Source organism: Lissotriton helveticus, chromosome 7 (genome assembly GCF_964261635.1).
Source record: "Lissotriton helveticus chromosome 7, aLisHel1.1, whole genome shotgun sequence".
NCBI classification, from domain to species: Eukaryota; Metazoa; Chordata; class Amphibia; order Caudata; family Salamandridae; genus Lissotriton; species Lissotriton helveticus.
Genome location: NC_136068.1, coordinates 1,074,538,386 through 1,074,555,721, shown reverse-complemented (window position 1 = coordinate 1,074,555,721; position 17,336 = coordinate 1,074,538,386). Strand labels below are relative to the sequence as shown.

At 44.6% G+C, this 17,336-nt stretch overlaps 1 protein-coding gene across 2 annotated transcripts in view; it reads right to left on the bottom strand.

The window, feature by feature from the left end:
* Positions 1-17,336, bottom strand: part of CCDC40 (coiled-coil domain 40 molecular ruler complex subunit) — an 808,572-nt gene that overhangs the window by 129,132 nt on the left and 662,104 nt on the right. For both annotated transcript variants that reach the window (XM_078654053.1, XM_078654054.1), the window contains one exon: positions 16,627-16,747. In XM_078654053.1, coding sequence (XP_078510179.1) covers positions 16,627-16,747 — 121 coding nt within the window. The remainder of the gene's footprint in view (positions 1-16,626; positions 16,748-17,336) is intronic.

The window sequence follows — 17,336 nt, the reverse complement described above, 5'->3', positions numbered from 1 at the left end:
ACTCTTAACTTCGTCTGTTTAATTGTGCTGCCCACATATTTCCTGCCACATGGGCACACAAGGCAGTAAACTGTGAACTCTGAATGACAGTTCAAGAGTTTGGGGATGATCTTATTTGGTTTCCCTGGTACCTCGTATTCCTTCACCTTCCTTGAGTTTTTACAGGCCTTGCACTTCATGCAGGGGTAGAACCCCATAATCGGGGTCTTCCTTTTCTGTTTGGGGTCATGGTGGCTGCTCACTAATAGATCTTTCAGGGAATGTCCTTTCCTATATGTAACTAGAGGGTAGCTTGATATTAATTTACCCACTGTGATATCGGACTGTAATATATTCCAGTTCCGTTTTAGGATCTGAAATACTTCTGGTGACTTTTCAGTAAAGTTGGTTATCAGTCTCACCTTTGTATCTTTCGATTTCGCCCTGTCTATTAGTAGTTCATTCCTGGTTACAGTATTACTTCTCAGTTCTGCTTCTTTCAGCACACCTTTACAATAGCCCCTTTTAAGGAACCTCTGCCCTGATTCTGTTCTGGCTCTGGCAAATTCCTCCTCAGTGGAGCAGTTTCGCTTTATACGCAAAAATTCTCCCAGGGGAATATTATTGACTACACTTCTTGGGTGGTAGCTTCCGGCATGCAGGATGGAATTCCCTGCTGTCGGTTTTCTATACAGGGATGTCTCAATCTTATCTCCCTGGACATACACTTTTAAATCTAAATAATGCACCTCTTGCTTGCTTATATTGCTGGTGAATTTCAGATTAAGTTCATTGTCATTGAGAGTCTCGATGTACCGTTCTGCCTCAGTTTCAGTTCCACGCCATACTATGAACAAGTCATCAATGTAACGTGTCCATAAAACTATTTTTTCCACCCATTCTTTGTTGTCATCCGCCCAGGCCACGTGCTCCTCCCACCAGCCCACGAAAAGATTCGCGTAGCTGGGGGCGAAGCACGTTCCCATCGCGGTCCCCTGTTGTTGCAGGTATAGCTGTCCTAGAAACAGGAAAATGTTATTTTTCAAACAATATTCTGCAAGTTCAATTAGCATACAGTTATGTGACCTGTACTTCAGTGCCCTCCTATCAAGGAAGTATTTCATCGCTTTCAATCCATCCTCATGCTTAATTGAGGTATATAGGCTTGTTATGTCCAATGTTATTAGTACAAAGTCTGCTTCCCAGGCTATGTCCTGAATAAGTCTCAAAAAATCTTTTGTGTCTCTAAGATACGAACTCAAGTCTCGTACCAATGGGGCCAGGAAATTGTCGATGTACGTCGAGGTCTTTTCCAGAAGGCTTTCCTTAGCCGATACAATCGGGCGGCCAGGTGGCCAGATTCTGCTCTTGTGAACCTTAGGCAGGTGGTAAAAGGTTGCCAATTGCGGATATTCACATTTCAAATTTGTCCAGTCTTTGCTGTCCATTATCCCTTTCTCTTTCCATTTAGTAATCAGAGTATGAAAGTTTAAGATGCTTTCATTGAATCTTTCTCTTTTCACTGGGGAATAGTGTTCTAAATTCTTTAATTGCAATAGTGCCTCATCCTCATATTGTTGTTTATTGAGGATGACCACGTTACCACCCTTGTCACTTGGCTTTATCACAATATTTTGATCATCTTTCAGACCCTTGATTAGAGTCCAATCCGTTTTACTTAGGTTCCGCCGCATTCCATTGAATTTCTTTTTTTGTAGGTCCTTGATTTCCTCTATCACCACTTCTTGGAACGTATCAATGGCATCATGCGTGGCTTTGGGAATAAACTTTGATTTGATGTTCATCTTACTTTTGCATCCGAATTGTCTGATGCCCTCTTCTTCCAGCAATTGTGTCAATTCTGGTGTAGGTTCCTCTTGGGAGCTTGCCTTCAGCAGTCGGTGAATCTGCAGCTCTAGATGCACTGACAGGCAGGGATACTGCTGTCTTGCGCGTAGCACGAGAATTATCAGATGAGGCAAGCTCCCAAGAGGAACCTACACCAGAATTGACACAATTGCTGGAAGAAGAGGGCATCAGACAATTCGGATGCAAAAGTAAGATGAACATCAATTCAAAGTTTATTCCCAAAGCCACGCATGATGCCATTGATACGTTCCAAGAAGTGGTGATAGAGGAAATCAAGGACCTACAAAAAAAGAAATTCAATGGAATGCGGCGGAACCTAAGTAAAACGGATTGGACACTAATCAAGGGTCTGAAAGATGATCAAAATATTGTGATAAAGCCAAGTGACAAGGGTGGTAACGTGGTCATCCTCAATAAACAACAATATGAGGATGAGGCACTATTGCAATTAAAGAATTTAGAACACTATTCCCCAGTGAAAAGAGAAAGATTCAATGAAAGCATCTTAAACTTTCATACTCTGATTACTAAATGGAAAGAGAAAGGGATAATGGACAGCAAAGACTGGACAAATTTGAAATGTGAATATCCGCAATTGGCAACCTTTTACCACCTGCCTAAGGTTCACAAGAGCAGAATCTGGCCACCTGGCCGCCCGATTGTATCGGCTAAGGAAAGCCTTCTGGAAAAGACCTCGACGTACATTGACAATTTCCTGGCCCCATTGGTACGAGACTTGAGTTCGTATCTTAGAGACACAAAAGATTTTTTGAGACTTATTCAGGACATAGCCTGGGAAGCAGACTTTGTACTAATAACATTGGACATAACAAGCCTATATACCTCAATTAAGCATGAGGATGGATTGAAAGCGATGAAATACTTCCTTGATAGGAGGGCACTGAAGTACAGGTCACATAACTGTATGCTAATTGAACTTGCAGAATATTGTTTGAAAAATAACATTTTCCTGTTTCTAGGACAGCTATACCTGCAACAACAGGGGACCGCGATGGGAACGTGCTTCGCCCCCAGCTACGCGAATCTTTTCGTGGGCTGGTGGGAGGAGCACGTGGCCTGGGCGGATGACAACAAAGAATGGGTGGAAAAAATAGTTTTATGGACACCTTACATTGATGACTTGTTCATAGTATGGCGTGGAACTGAAACTGAGGCAGAACGGTACATCGAGACTCTCAATGACAATGAACTTAATCTGAAATTCACCAGCAATATAAGCAAGCAAGAGGTGCATTATTTAGATTTAAAAGTGTATGTCCAGGGAGATAAGATTGAGACATCCCTGTATAGAAAACCGACAGCAGGGAATTCCATCCTGCATGCCGGAAGCTACCACCCAAGAAGTGTAGTCAATAATATTCCCCTGGGAGAATTTTTGCGTATAAAGCGAAACTGCTCCACTGAGGAGGAATTTGCCAGAGCCAGAACAGAATCAGGGCAGAGGTTCCTTAAAAGGGGCTATTGTAAAGGTGTGCTGAAAGAAGCAGAACTGAGAAGTAATACTGTAACCAGGAATGAACTACTAATAGACAGGGCGAAATCGAAAGATACAAAGGTGAGACTGATAACCAACTTTACTGAAAAGTCACCAGAAGTATTTCAGATCCTAAAACGGAACTGGAATATATTACAGTCCGATATCACAGTGGGTAAATTAATATCAAGCTACCCTCTAGTTACATATAGGAAAGGACATTCCCTGAAAGATCTATTAGTGAGCAGCCACCATGACCCCAAACAGAAAAGGAAGACCCCGATTATGGGGTTCTACCCCTGCATGAAGTGCAAGGCCTGTAAAAACTCAAGGAAGGTGAAGGAATACGAGGTACCAGGGAAACCAAATAAGATCATCCCCAAACTCTTGAACTGTCATTCAGAGTTCACAGTTTACTGCCTTGTGTGCCCATGTGGCAGGAAATATGTGGGCAGCACAATTAAACAGACGAAGTTAAGAGTGCTGGAACACATGAGGGCGATCACCACCAAGGATCAGAGCTATCCAGTAGCTCGCCACTATGAGCAGATGCATCACAGTAATAGTAATCTGCTCTCCTATTTCATCCTTGACCAACTAACCAAGTCAGAGCGTGGGGGGGACTGGGTGAGGAAACTCAGGATCCTAGAATCCAAATACATTATCATGCTACAGACCAAGGCCCCGGTAGGTCTGAATAATGAGGAGGAAATGTGGATTCACATAGGCTGAGAGACAATGCTATATGACTGAACCTGTTTTGACACCTCTCTCGCTAAAAGAACAACTTAGATCTCAAAATTTCGCCCATTCAGGGCTTAATATGATTAAGAAATATGAGATTAGCTGGCACAAATATGGGCCACTTGAAGTGAAAAATAGCGCTTTCAAAACAATCTTGTGATTTAACAAGTAAAGCCACCATATCACGTAATCTATAACTGATGCAATAGATTTGTAATTGCAATTCATATATATATATAATACCTATAAAGTATAGGAACTATAATCTGTTCCTTTATGTTTTTGAATAGATGTTTGTGATCGTAGCAAGCATTTCTTGGACACTCCAAGATGGCCCCCACAGTAATGGATAATAATCACTGTGCCTTCTTTTATGTTTATTTTTATCACGTGATTGTGTTACAATGTAACTTTATTTAAACTGTTTCAAAACGCTCACTGATCGACACTGACGAAGGCGGGATCGCCGAAACGCGTTTGTTGATTTGTTTATGCAGCGCCAAAAATAATAAACTTTGGCATTAAAACGACGGAGTAATTGCTGAGTGTGCCCTTCATTGTGGAACGGACCTGCGAATGTGGACCGTGTGTGTTGGCATATATACATATATATATATATATATATATATATATATATTATATATATACACACACACGAAATCCCAGAAATGTCCCAGCAGCTACAGCAGCGGCGCAACACACGGGCACAGACTCCAAAGGCAAGGATGTAGGTTTGATGGTTTTATTCACACATCAACGTCCAAATGACGCGTTTCGGCAGTCAGACATTCGGCCTTGATCACACAACGTGTTGCTTGTGAATGGGTGCATTATATACAAGTGATAGAAGTAGTCGAGCTCTGCTTTACTGCTGGAAGTAAGCAAGTGCTTTACATAGTACTAGCCAAATGTCACAGACATAATGAACAGACTTCCAGTATGAAGACAGACAGCGCTAAGGCTTCATGTGCCAACATCGTGTGGATCCTGGACACAAAGTTAAACTCAAAAAACGGTATACAGACGTATCAGCGAAATACTTCCATATTGAAGTAGTGGTAAATTGCATGCAATTGCAGACAGGGACAGTGTTACATAACACCCGCACCAATAAGGGTTAGATTGACTGTGAAATTGACTGCTATTCGAGTTATCATTAATCGTGACCATTCAGACTCGGCACGTCTGTGCGTGAGTGTGTCTATGCGAAACGCCAATGTTTATAAAATGTAACCAATGTTAAAATTAGGAGGTACTTGTGTAAATGCGCGGACATCCGTCATGCGGTCTATGGAATTCACCATCAACTGTGGTTAAAAAATAGTGAGAGCTACTACTATGATAAATATATACTACGATAAATATATAATATATATATAAATTCCTACATGAATCACAAGTTACTTACCTTCGGTAAAGTATTTCCTAGTGGAGGCAATATCTAGCCGCAGATTCCTTACCTTTAAATTTCCCAGGCCTCAGACAGGTATTTTTATTGTTTTATTTTATTTATTATTTACTGTGTGAGTGCCTCTTTGTGGGGGTGCTGTATTTCCTATTATTTGGTAAGGCAAAGCAATACAGTAATATATATATCTATATATGCTGGTAAGACCTAAGGAGAACATGATGGAACATGAGGGGAACATGATGAATTGAAAGTGCTTATGGCCTACCATAAACTGCAGGTAGCACCAATGGTAGCAGGGCGGAATAGGAAAACAGGCGTCCTGCAAGTCCAATGTTATCATTCAGTCTCCTGGGTCCAGGGCAGACAATACCGAAGCCAAACTGAGCATCTTGAACATCTCCTTCTTGAGAGGGTTCTCATATCTGAAATAGGACGAAGCCCCTTGTTCTTTTTGGGAATCAGAAAATAGCGGGAATAGCAACCACTGCCTACTTTTGACCCCGAAACCCTCTCTATGGCTCCCTTGGCCAAGAAAGCCATGACTTCCTCGCAGGGCAAGGACTAATGATCCTCCATCAGCTGATCATGAGATGGAGGGAAAGGGGGAGGGGAGGATTCGATTGGAAGGGAGTAGCCCCTGTGAATAATCTGTAAAACCCACCTATCCAATGTCATGGACTGTCAGTGGTGGAGATGATAGCTAATTCTGCCACAAACTGGCCGCCCATGATCTTGTAGGACAAGATTAGGAGAGCTTAGATGCTGCGCTGCAGGGGGATTGGTGGTTGTGGCGGACCTCTGATTACCCGACCCACGGGATCGGTATGAACTGCATCCTCTTTCCCGCACAGACTGGGATGCTTGCATGGGGCGGTGGCTGGAGTAGGGTTGGCGCAGTTGAAAACCCTGTCCATAGCCATGAAAGGGGTGATTGGCAGACTGGGGTTGACGCAGGGAAACTGAGAGGCCCAAGGACTTGGCCGTAGTCCATGAGTCCTTGAAGCGCTCCAGTGCTGTGTCTGCCTTGTCTCCGAGATGGTTGCCATCAAAGGGCATGTCCATGAGAGAAGCTTGAACATCCCCTGGGAAGTCAGATGTTCTCAGCCAGGCGTGGCGACTAAACGCCAATGTCGTCAAAACCGTTCTGCCCAGCGAGTTAGTCGTATACAAACCACACCAAGTGATAAACTTTGCTGAATCTCTCCCATCCTTGATCACTTGGGAGAGCATGGCCAGGGCCTCCTCCGGCACTGTGGCAGCACTTGCGCAACCGTGTAACACAGAGTGTGGGAGGAGCAGCCCAATAAGCATGCGGTGTTGACTGACTGCAAGGCCAGTAAGAAAGCATCTACTTCCCCCAAGCTGTCCAGCCTCTTAGATTCCCTGTCTCTGTCTACAGCAGAGAATGTGTCATGAAACGTAGAGGCTTGAGCTACCAAACTCTCAGGAGTTGGGTTTTGACGAAGGAAGCTTGAGTCCCCAGCTGCTGGGCAGTGGCAGCAGGCAACTGTCCTGTTCATAGATGCCCCTGTGCTGGGTTCGGACCAGGTTGCCAGTAGAACATCCATACATAAGTGCTTTATTAAAAAGAGAGCAAGGGTTCAGAAGACGAAGCTCACGGCTGAAGCACTTCTGTGAAGATGTTAGTCTTGACTGCCACCGAGGGCAACTCGAAATCCAAGACCTCAGCTGCCCTCTTCACCACCATGGAATAAGATGCTCCTCCTTAGCCATGGTAGAGGAGATAGCATACCAGTATCTGGGGCTGTGTTTAGACCACTGGCATCCCTGAGACCTTCACACCAGTCCATTTCCTAGCCATCGAACTGGTATTCCAAAGGGTCCGGTGACCCCTCCCATTCTTCCCTAAAGCCTGGCCCTTCAAAATAGGGCTCAGGCACCGACCCATGGGCCCTGTCGGAACCGGTGTTGTTCAACGGCGTTCTGGCTCTGAAATCGGATTTGTGTATGTAAATGGAGCTGGCACCAGCGGTGTCGGCATCATTAGCATAGGGGCCGATGTTGGGTGACGTTGCTGTGGCATGACTGACCCCGGTTCGGATCCAGATCCACTGGGGTCCATCAGAGCTGAGGCCGGAGCCACTGGAGCAGAACGCGATGGGGCCCCCCTCTGAATCCTAAGGGCCCAAAGGTGCACTGAAGGGGTCGGTCTGCTCAAATACATGGCACATGACCTTGTAAAATTCTTTTATCTCAGCAGGGGTTGGGTCCAGTTCCCGGAAAAGGTGGGAGTCTCAGAGTCAACCCTGGCAACAATTCCTAGGAAAGCAAACACAAGAAGATGATGGACAGAACACTGAAACTTTTCATACACTCACTCCCAGCCACAGATCTGGGTTCAATCCATCATCATTCTTTAGCTCACTTTGCCACCTCAGTTCAGACCCAGCCATATGCAAATCTGTCTTGACACTGTGCCTCATGAGAACAGTCGTGCCCGAACTGCCAAGCAAGGTCTTCTCTGAACCGAAACAAGGATCCTGGGACCGGTTTCGGGGTAACACCCCTCATCAGCCAGGCTAGCTTGAATATAGTGGCAAAGTGAGCAAGGAACCCATGTCTGGGCACACACTGCCAACTTTAAGTTTCATCAGGATGGAACAGCCAAGTTCATATTCCTTCAGGCCCTTTATAAGGCATGCTGTGGTGTGTAGGATGCCCTTAAAGGGGACCAATACATAGTCTGTGAGGATGTGAAATGGGGTGCTGCCACCATCCAGATGCGAGAGTATGATTACTTCAATGGCTTTTTTTAAGTTACTTTCTGGAAGGAATGGTTCCAGGACATCTTTGTTCGGTTATGTGTTGCTTGCAGGTGCGCCTGCCCTCCTAGGGAACTGGAGCGTCGACCCCCTACATTTTTTATAGCCGCCATAAAGCTCTATAAAAACGAAATAAAAGCTACACAATCTCACTTCTACGAGTCAAAAATTAACCTGGCCGCTAACGCCCCGAAGGAAATATTTAAAATAGCGAAGTCTTTAATCTCTCCCTCCTCTGAGCGTCCATCACCAGACGGCGCACAAACCCGTTGTGACGATCTTGCCACTTTCTTCTCCCAGAAAATCCAGGCCATTTACTCTTCATTTACCATTGGTAATGATGCCACAGAACCCATCTTCACCACTGTTGCCAACCATCCCTGTCTGCTCAACAAATTTCCACTCCTCGACCTCTCCACATTAGACAGGTTGATCCCTAAGATCACCTCGGGATCCCCGAACGACCAAGCACCCCCTCTGACTCCTATTAGGGTCATGGACGTCATCCGTCCGGTCATTCTGGATGTCCATAATGCTTCCATCACCTCCAAATCCGTTCCACCTCCTTGGAAGTGCGCGATGGTTAGAGCTTTATTGAAAAAGCCTACACTGGACCAGAACAACTTGGCCAACTATCGCCCCATCTCCTTACTTCCTTGGATGAGCAAACTGCTTGAGAGGCACATTAACAACATCTTAGTGGACTATTTAGAATCCAATAGTCTGCTTCGTGCCTCTCAGACAGGGTTCCGTCCTCGGCACGGAACTGAAACTGCTCTTTTGGCAGTGACGGAAGAAGCCAGAGCCGTGCTAGACCAGGGAGGAAAGGCCGCCATCATACTACTTGACCTCAGCGGCGCATTCGACACGGTCAACCATGCCATACTATTACTACGATTGAGTGGTTTGGGCGTGTCGGGTGCGGCCCTGGAATGGCTTACCTCCTTCCTGGATGACAGATTCTTCCAGGTGTTTGAGGGCGAGACAGTTTCCCCTAAGCATCCACTTAGGTGTGGGGTTCCCCAGGGCTCCTCCCTGAGCCCCACTCTTTTTAATGCCTACATGGAACCTCTGGAAAGGATAGTCCATCCCTTTGGTGTGCGTATTGTTACCTACGCAGACGACACCCAACTGGTGGTCTCTCTTGACCACTCCGAGGGATCGTCTTCCACCTTAGGTCCCTGTCTAGAGGCTGTTGCCAGATGGATGCAATCTTCCTGTCTTAAGCTCAACGGGGAAAAATCAGATATTATGCTGTTGGGCAACCCCCCTCCATCTGCCCTTGCATCCATCTGGCCCCCATGTCTCGGCCTGCCCCCCCCCCCCAAAGTCTCAGATTAAGAGCCTTGGAATTTGGTTAGACAAGGCGCTTGATTTCTCAGCCCAAGCTACCAAAACTGCCTCCACCTGCATTGGGCTGATGAAAATGCTCCGCAAGGTGCTCCCTCTGCTCCCATTCCAGACTAGGAGAGTCATGGTCCAGGCCCTGATTCTCTCTCGCCTGGATTATGGGAACGCCCTTTATATAGGAGCCCCGGTAGCAGTTATCCACAGGCTTCAAGTTACACAAAACTGTGCCGCCCGGCTACTGTATAACATCCCCCGCTGGCAGTCAGCCAAGAAAGCTCTGAAAGAGCTTCACTGGCTCCCAGTGGCGGCCAGAGTACAGTTTAAGGCCATGTGCATAGTGCACAAATCATTCCATCGCACTGGCCCGGAAATTCTGCACCCTGTGATTACGCCTTACGCACCGTCCAGAGCCTTGCGCTCTAGTTCTCTTCAGCTTGTAACCACAACCAAAATTAACAAGGCCCGTTAGGGTGGTCGCTCCTTTTCCCATACCGCGGCCAAACTTTGGAATTCCCTCCCCCTCTCTCTTCGAGAGAACAATAATCAGATGTCCTTCAGAAAGGTTTTAAAAACGCACCTGTACGCAAAAACGTGCTGATCTACCCTGAGCCCGCCACAAACAATCAGTCTAAAGCGCTGCGAGGCCTCCGTGTAGTTACGCGCTATATAAGTGCAATTTTTCATTTCATTTCATTTCAATATCCCCTCGGTTCCAGTAGTAGTAAATCATTAACTTTATGGGTTTTTTTTTTACCTCCGGACGCCCGTGATATTTTCATTTCAAGGGGGGTGCCAATCCGAATGAGTGACAGCACAGGGCATGCAGGCTTGGGTGGGACTTCACAGCAGGCTTGGTTTGTAGTAAAGTGCGCATGTCTGGTTGGCTGGGTGCCTTTCTGCCTCCAACCCAACATGCACACTTGAGACTTCTCCTATGTCCAACAGTAGTAAGGGGTAAGGGCTGCAGCTGCAACCCCTCAGTCTCTTAAGGAGTGCTGCTTTTGCCCAATCGAGCCAATCCCAGGCACTGTTTCCATGCTGTTTGATAAAATGATTCCTGAAGAAGAATTCATTCACCGATGTTGTTACTGATGAAGCCCGTTTTGAGAGCACCCTTAGGAGTTTTAAAATTGAAGACAAAGATTGAATCAGTTGTTTGTTATCGTCTATTTCCGCCTTTCAACCCGGTTTCATGACGGAGGTCATAGTAAAGAAAACCACTCGCCACCTAATAGGAATATGAAGGCACACCGCAAGAGTATGAGTAATCGATCTGCAATGCAGGTTGTGCAGTGTCCAAGAAATCACCTTGAAAATGAACAACAGCCCTCCATTTATATAAAGAGCCTCAAACTCAAAGAATTCCAGTCATGGCCCTGAGGAGAAGTCCCTGACTTAAAGGGCTTCGAAACACGTTGGCACCTTGTTCACCAACAGGGGACTATGTGTTTGAATTAATACAGCAACTGAAGAAATTATTTTTAAAAAGGTAGCTTATAAAATATATCCCTGTTGGGTGGTTGCCCTGAACCATAGGCTTTGGGCAGCTGTTGTTGATCTCTGCATATGACTGGCAGCAGAGTATATTTGTATATATTTGTGATTACATGTCAATGTTGAAAGTCATTGTATGTTTTTTTCTGTGCAATGTGGATTTTTGTCTAAATTCATTTATGTCTAATTGTAGATGAAATATAATGTGCGGTTCGTATATGTTTTGTAAATAACGAGAAGTGTGCATTGTTGTTCCTTATCCAACACCAAAAAATCTTTTTGTGGACATAACAAAAATATTTAAATATTGATATGATTAAATCATTGGATCATTAATTTAATAGTTTGGTCTTGCTGTGTTTGATAGTGGTTGAATGTCCAGCTAGTTCTTTTCTCTTTTGTGAAGTTTGATGAAAGAAAGCAGCGTTAGGTTTGGCTCAGGTGGGCCGGCTCTAGGGCGGAGTGATCGGTGCCACCGCACCGGGCACTGACTTGGGGCGCCATGTTCATCGTTTTAAAAGCATCTGATGCCGCATACATTGTCCCAGCAATTTTCAAGCATCAAAAGAAATGACAACTCCGGTGATTAATGTTCTTCTTGGAGAGAGACCAGAGCTTTTTCTAGTGAAAGTTTTGACTCATTATAGCTCAGAGTGTTAATATGCCTGCTGCAAAGATCGTGTCCCATTCACATCACAGACTGCATATAATATAAATAGATCAATGGGTTAAAGCTTTTGTCAGAGATACTTTTGTTACATGCAGTTTATAAGTTAAAATCCTAATATAGAGCAGTGAGCTATTAACTGCCGTCCATTTGGGTAGAAATCAATTCTTATTATTAAAGAGAACCCCTAACAATGGTGTTACATTTTAAATTCTGAATTTGTTCTTTTTCAGTCCAAGGACTCTTAAACTATACTGCCTACCAGTATGGATGAAATGTGACACCTGCTCCTTGTAGGCCTCTGTCTTATGTAACATTTCCTATATACTGATTTACACACCAATGATTGACTCTGTGCAATGCGTGTGTGATGTAAAGTGTTCTGTGGCGCTATCAAACTAAATGAATCTAAGAGACAGTGGTTATGGAGACTTGTGGGGCACTGTCAAATGGTGGTAGAGAGTGAATCCGTGGCGGAGGTGGTCATTGGGAGCGCCAACAAACATTGTCGCACAGGGCGCCACCAGTGCTACAGCTGGCCCTGGGCTCAGGAGACATAAATTGGCCTCTCTGCTATCACAACCCGCCCCGCTTGACTTCAGCGGTGCCCGCTATTTTTTCCATCGTAATTGCAGAGGCTTGGATCCAGTAAGTAAATAAGTCATTTCTAGACCAATTATCAGCAAATTTTGCTAAGAGTAGAATGTTCAGTATTAAACTTCAGAAACAATGTTTTAGCAGACTGAGGCTCCATGTTATGCAAGGAGGTTTCAAACTGGGGAATATGTATTCCTGTATGTAAAGCTGCCAAGGATGATTTAGTGCTGGTCGAATATGGCTCACTTTGTTAGATTATGTTTTTGTAAGCGGTCGGGCCGTAGAAAATATTATTATACGATCTGAGGTGTTTCAATAATGCGTGAGGCCTAATTTCTTAAAAGACAGAACAACCAGGCCAACTCCATCGTCTACCTGGATACATCAGTGGCATACGGTCCACCCAGTGCTCTGTCGGTGCCCTCTGTCGGACTGTCTGCAACAGGCACCTCAGTTAGAATTGTCCAAGGGTGGCTGCTTGTTACCATGTCATTTTGGTGTCCTCCCTTCCTAATTCAATGATTTCGGTTGCTAACAGCAAGTGAGATGGATTGCTACTGCAGAAAGCATACTTTCAAGGTACATTAATGAATGTGCTCTTGCCTGCAGCCAGGTCAAGCTTGTGTTCGATCGGATTTTGATCAATACTTTTTCAGATAGAGGGCTATCAGCAGTCGCAAGAAATACAATTTTATAAAAAGAAACTATCAGTGCGATGGAGGTCATTGTGTTTTTGGAAAACTCTAATGGCCGGGATATTTAAAGTCCTTCGAAAAGCTTTCTGCTTCCCCCATGGCTTCTTCACCTACAGGCATCATAAAAGTCTCACTTTTAAGTAGTACTGCAGGTCCACAGATCTTTTTTTCTTTATTGAAGAGCTGCAGAACTCTAACCACTGGGTCAATACATTGTCTTATACCCCCTTTGTACTGAACCCCCTACAAGCTTGTGCTTTCCATGTGCAATGGCAAGCTGCCATTAGCCCAGAGGCCTGTCCGCTGCTGTGCCATATTATTGCTGAGCGCTCCATTTCCCCGCTGCCATTTAATTCTCACATATAATGCTGGCCACGTGGGTCAGAGGCAGAGCTGGGTTTATAGCGCTGCACAACATACATTTTTTTTCTTCCCCACCTCCCTCCTCACTGACACCCTGCCTGACCTGTATGGCTTCATCCTGCTTGTTCCCCCTGCCCGCTCTCCTCATTCACCGTTATGTCACTTAGCAACCATTTGTTCACATTGTAAGTTTCTGCAAAATCGTCTGTTTTCATTTTTACCATTGCCTTTTCATCTTTATCTGCTTTAATTATCAGTCCTTGGTCGTTAAGAGTGCTCCAGAACATATTTTAATGTGCTTTCCTCTTATAATTACTATCATTTGTTCTTGGCACTCAATATTTTCCACTCCATTCGTAAGCACATGCAGTTGAATTTCGATGATGGCATTACTTAAAACCCTGGACTGCTAATGTGTTGCATTGCCTTTTGCGAAGCCACTGCTGTATAGTCACATGCAGGGCCGCCTTTAGCTCTGGTGGCGCCTGGTGCGACAAGCATTATTTAGCGCCCCCACACACCATGACTGTCTCCTCAGATTCTCTCGCTACCACCGGGCTCAAGTGTCACTCATCTTTCCAATCATAAGTTATTACTAAACACAGCGCTCCCCCTGAATTCAGCACCCCCGCCACAGGTCAGCGCCCAGTGCTGCCGCACCAGTCGCACTGCCCTAATGCCGGCCCTGGTCACATGCTGTCATCTCATCAATTTAATACATTGTTTAGACCAGGACCTGACAAGTGACAATTGTAAGAAAGACGCTTTATCTCTTTAGTACCTGATCCTTTTTTCCCCTCTAATAAATAGAAGTTTTACCGAAGCAGTGCAATCCCAAAATGAAAGTGAACCCACCGTTATTATGAGCTGAAACAACTCTCACAGAACACAAGGCTCACGCTTGACATCTGTAAGAGTGTAGTATGCAACAGGTGGTCGTGCAGTTTGGAGCACACTGTCACAAATTATTACTAAAGGATGGTGGAGTAGCTCACGTCATTCACAGATTGCGCTTTTCCAATGAAATGAGCATTACATTTTCACAATCATGCAATTCTACTGATAATATTATGAAGTGATATTTTGCCCACTCTTTTTTTTCTTCTTTTAAAAGAAATCTCCCGAACCACCCCTTATGATAGTCGGGCTTCCTAGCTTCGCTCGCCATGTAACACTCATTCACGACTTTTACGCTCACCACTTTCAAATGTCACCAGTCGCCACTAGTTCATTGACAATAATGTCTGTGTCTAAGATGAATGCTTGTGAAAATGTCATTGGGTGAAAGTTGTGATTTGAATCAGTTCAACATCCTGTTGTTGCTTGTTGTTCTTGGCGAATAGTAGAAATTCTGTCTTGGTGAGATTGATATGGTAAGTAGGTGCTGGGTATTCTGGTATGAATGAGGTGATGGCAGTATTTGAGGTATGGGATGTCTGGAGCAGAAGAGGCCTTAAAGCACAGTTGGGTCATATCAATATACTGCTGACTTATACAGCTAGATTCATCAAGCTCAATTGCGCTAGCAAAGGGCCAGATTCTGAGAATCTGGCCCTTTGCGAGTGCAATTTTTGCATTTGGGATTCATCATCGCAAATGCAAAATTCGCTAATAAAGAATTCGCACATTTGCGAGGAAATGCATTTAAGGAATCTCTATTTGAGATTCCTTAAATGCAATTCATTAACCATTTCTACATTGCGAATTCGCAATTTTTGGTCGCTATTTACCACGAAGTCTGACTTTGTGGTAAATAGCGAAAAAATAAAAAAAAGCACTTTAGTGCATTTTTCTCAATTGCATGTTACACACACACATGTCCTTTGGACATGTGTGTGCGCAACACCTGTGTAAATTTACATTTCAGGGGTGCTACAGGGTGTCCTTTGGACACCCTGGCACCCTTGAAATCGCAATCTTATTTGCGATTAGCTAATTGCTAATCGCAAATAAGGAATTTAGGCCCATAGGAATGCATGGGGAGTTATTCCTTATTTGCAATTAGCAATTAGCTAATCTCAAATAAGGAATCAGTGGGAATCGCAATAAATATTGCGATTCCTACATGAATCCCGTTTTGCGAGTCTGTAATAGCGATTCCTTATGAATCGTATAGACTCGCAAAACAGGTCTTTCATGAATCTAGCTGATAATGCTGTGATTGGTTAATAGGTTACCATGGCGGTCCGTGTAACTAACGATGATTGTGGACAAAATTGGGCCCTACAGGGCTTTGAATGTGATAGGGATCTTCTGGGAATTGGATGAGCTCTTGTGAACAAACTTGAAAGGCAGGATTAGAACCAGGTGCCCAGGTGTCAATTGGATAGGTAGGAGAAGAATCAGATAAGGACTTCAATCAATCAATCAATCAGGGCATTTGTATAGCGCGCTACTCACCCGGAAGGGTCTCAAGGCGCTGGGGGGGAGGGGTACGTCACTGCTCGAACAGCCAGGTCTTGAGCTGCTTCCTGAAGGAATTCCCATTTGATACTTTGAAGGTGTAGATCAGGGAGGGATGATCTAATGTGTTGGAGGCAGCTGAGAGATCCAACAATTTAAGGAGAAAGCAGTCACCATTTCTGGCAACATAACTGACACAAAGGAAGAGCTTGTATAATAACGAATGAACTGAAGAGAGGAGCATGCACCCTACCAGGGCAACTTTTCTCCCGTCCATCCTGTTTCATCCTAACCACCACTTCCTTCAGTCTAGTCCGGCACCTGCCCTTCAGCTCTCATTTACCTCCTTCTCAGACAAGTGGTAAATGTAAGCAGCAATCCACTGTAACAGGGAAAATAATGTTGAATTCCTACCCACTAAAAATGGGTCTGGTCAGTTATTCCCCATTTGGATAAGAGGGTTAACTCTTAAATGCACCGTACTGGCGGGATGTTACTGCACAATAATGTTAATTGATGTGTGCAGTTTGGATTCTGTGCATGGCAACTCGTAATGAAAGCCTATATGAGTTGATATACATTCAAAATTGGAAATGAATGAAGAAACATATATAGACATAAGGTCTGGTAGTGATACCACAAACCATTCTTTGTGAGGAAATCCACTGGTGTTTGTAAGACAGTACAACTGAGTGGTGGAGTAAATGGTGGTCTGTGTTTTGGATATCGGGACGTTTGGTGCCATTATGAAAGGAGTCACACAGCAAACCTCTTACCTGCATGCGGTGGACCTCTCCCCTCATAGCCCGAATCTCCCCCTGGCCAGCTTCTGAGTCCACGGCGTACCGCATCTCCTTAGCCAGCTGGATCTTCTTCTCCCAAAGCATGATCTGATGTCTAGGAAGATTGGAACAAAAGACAGAGAGTAAAGCAGAGGTGGAGAGCAAGAGGAAAAGGGTGATAGAAAGGAGGAGGAATAGAGTGGAAAAGAGCGATGTACAGGGGGAGAGTTTGGGAATGTAGAGCATCGGCAGAGAAAGAGACAAGCAGGTGTAGAAAGTGAACAAAGGTTTTCTTGTTTAAATGAGGTCAACATTTCTTTGCAAAAAGGCCCCGGCCAACCAGCAAGTGAGTGTGCAGTGTGTGCTTGGGGACACTGTTCTCAAACCAATGTACTGAGAAAACGTTGCATGGGAATTCTGTACTCAAGGCATCGGTCTAGGGAGTAAGTGACAAGAGATCATGAGTTTTATCTTCAATACTGCCTGGTTTCGGCTACACACCATAAGCGTGTTCCTTTACCCCCTATGTATTGCAGTGGGGAGCAGAGGGGGGCTAATTTAAAAAAGTAACTTTGGAGCCTATGTTTGAGTGTAGACTTCACACGTTTCCAGGAGTACCCCTGGAAAACTGTGACAGTCAGTTTTCCAGGAATATGCCTGGAAAACGTTTAGTATATGTCATTTATGTTCATGGAAAGCTGTTT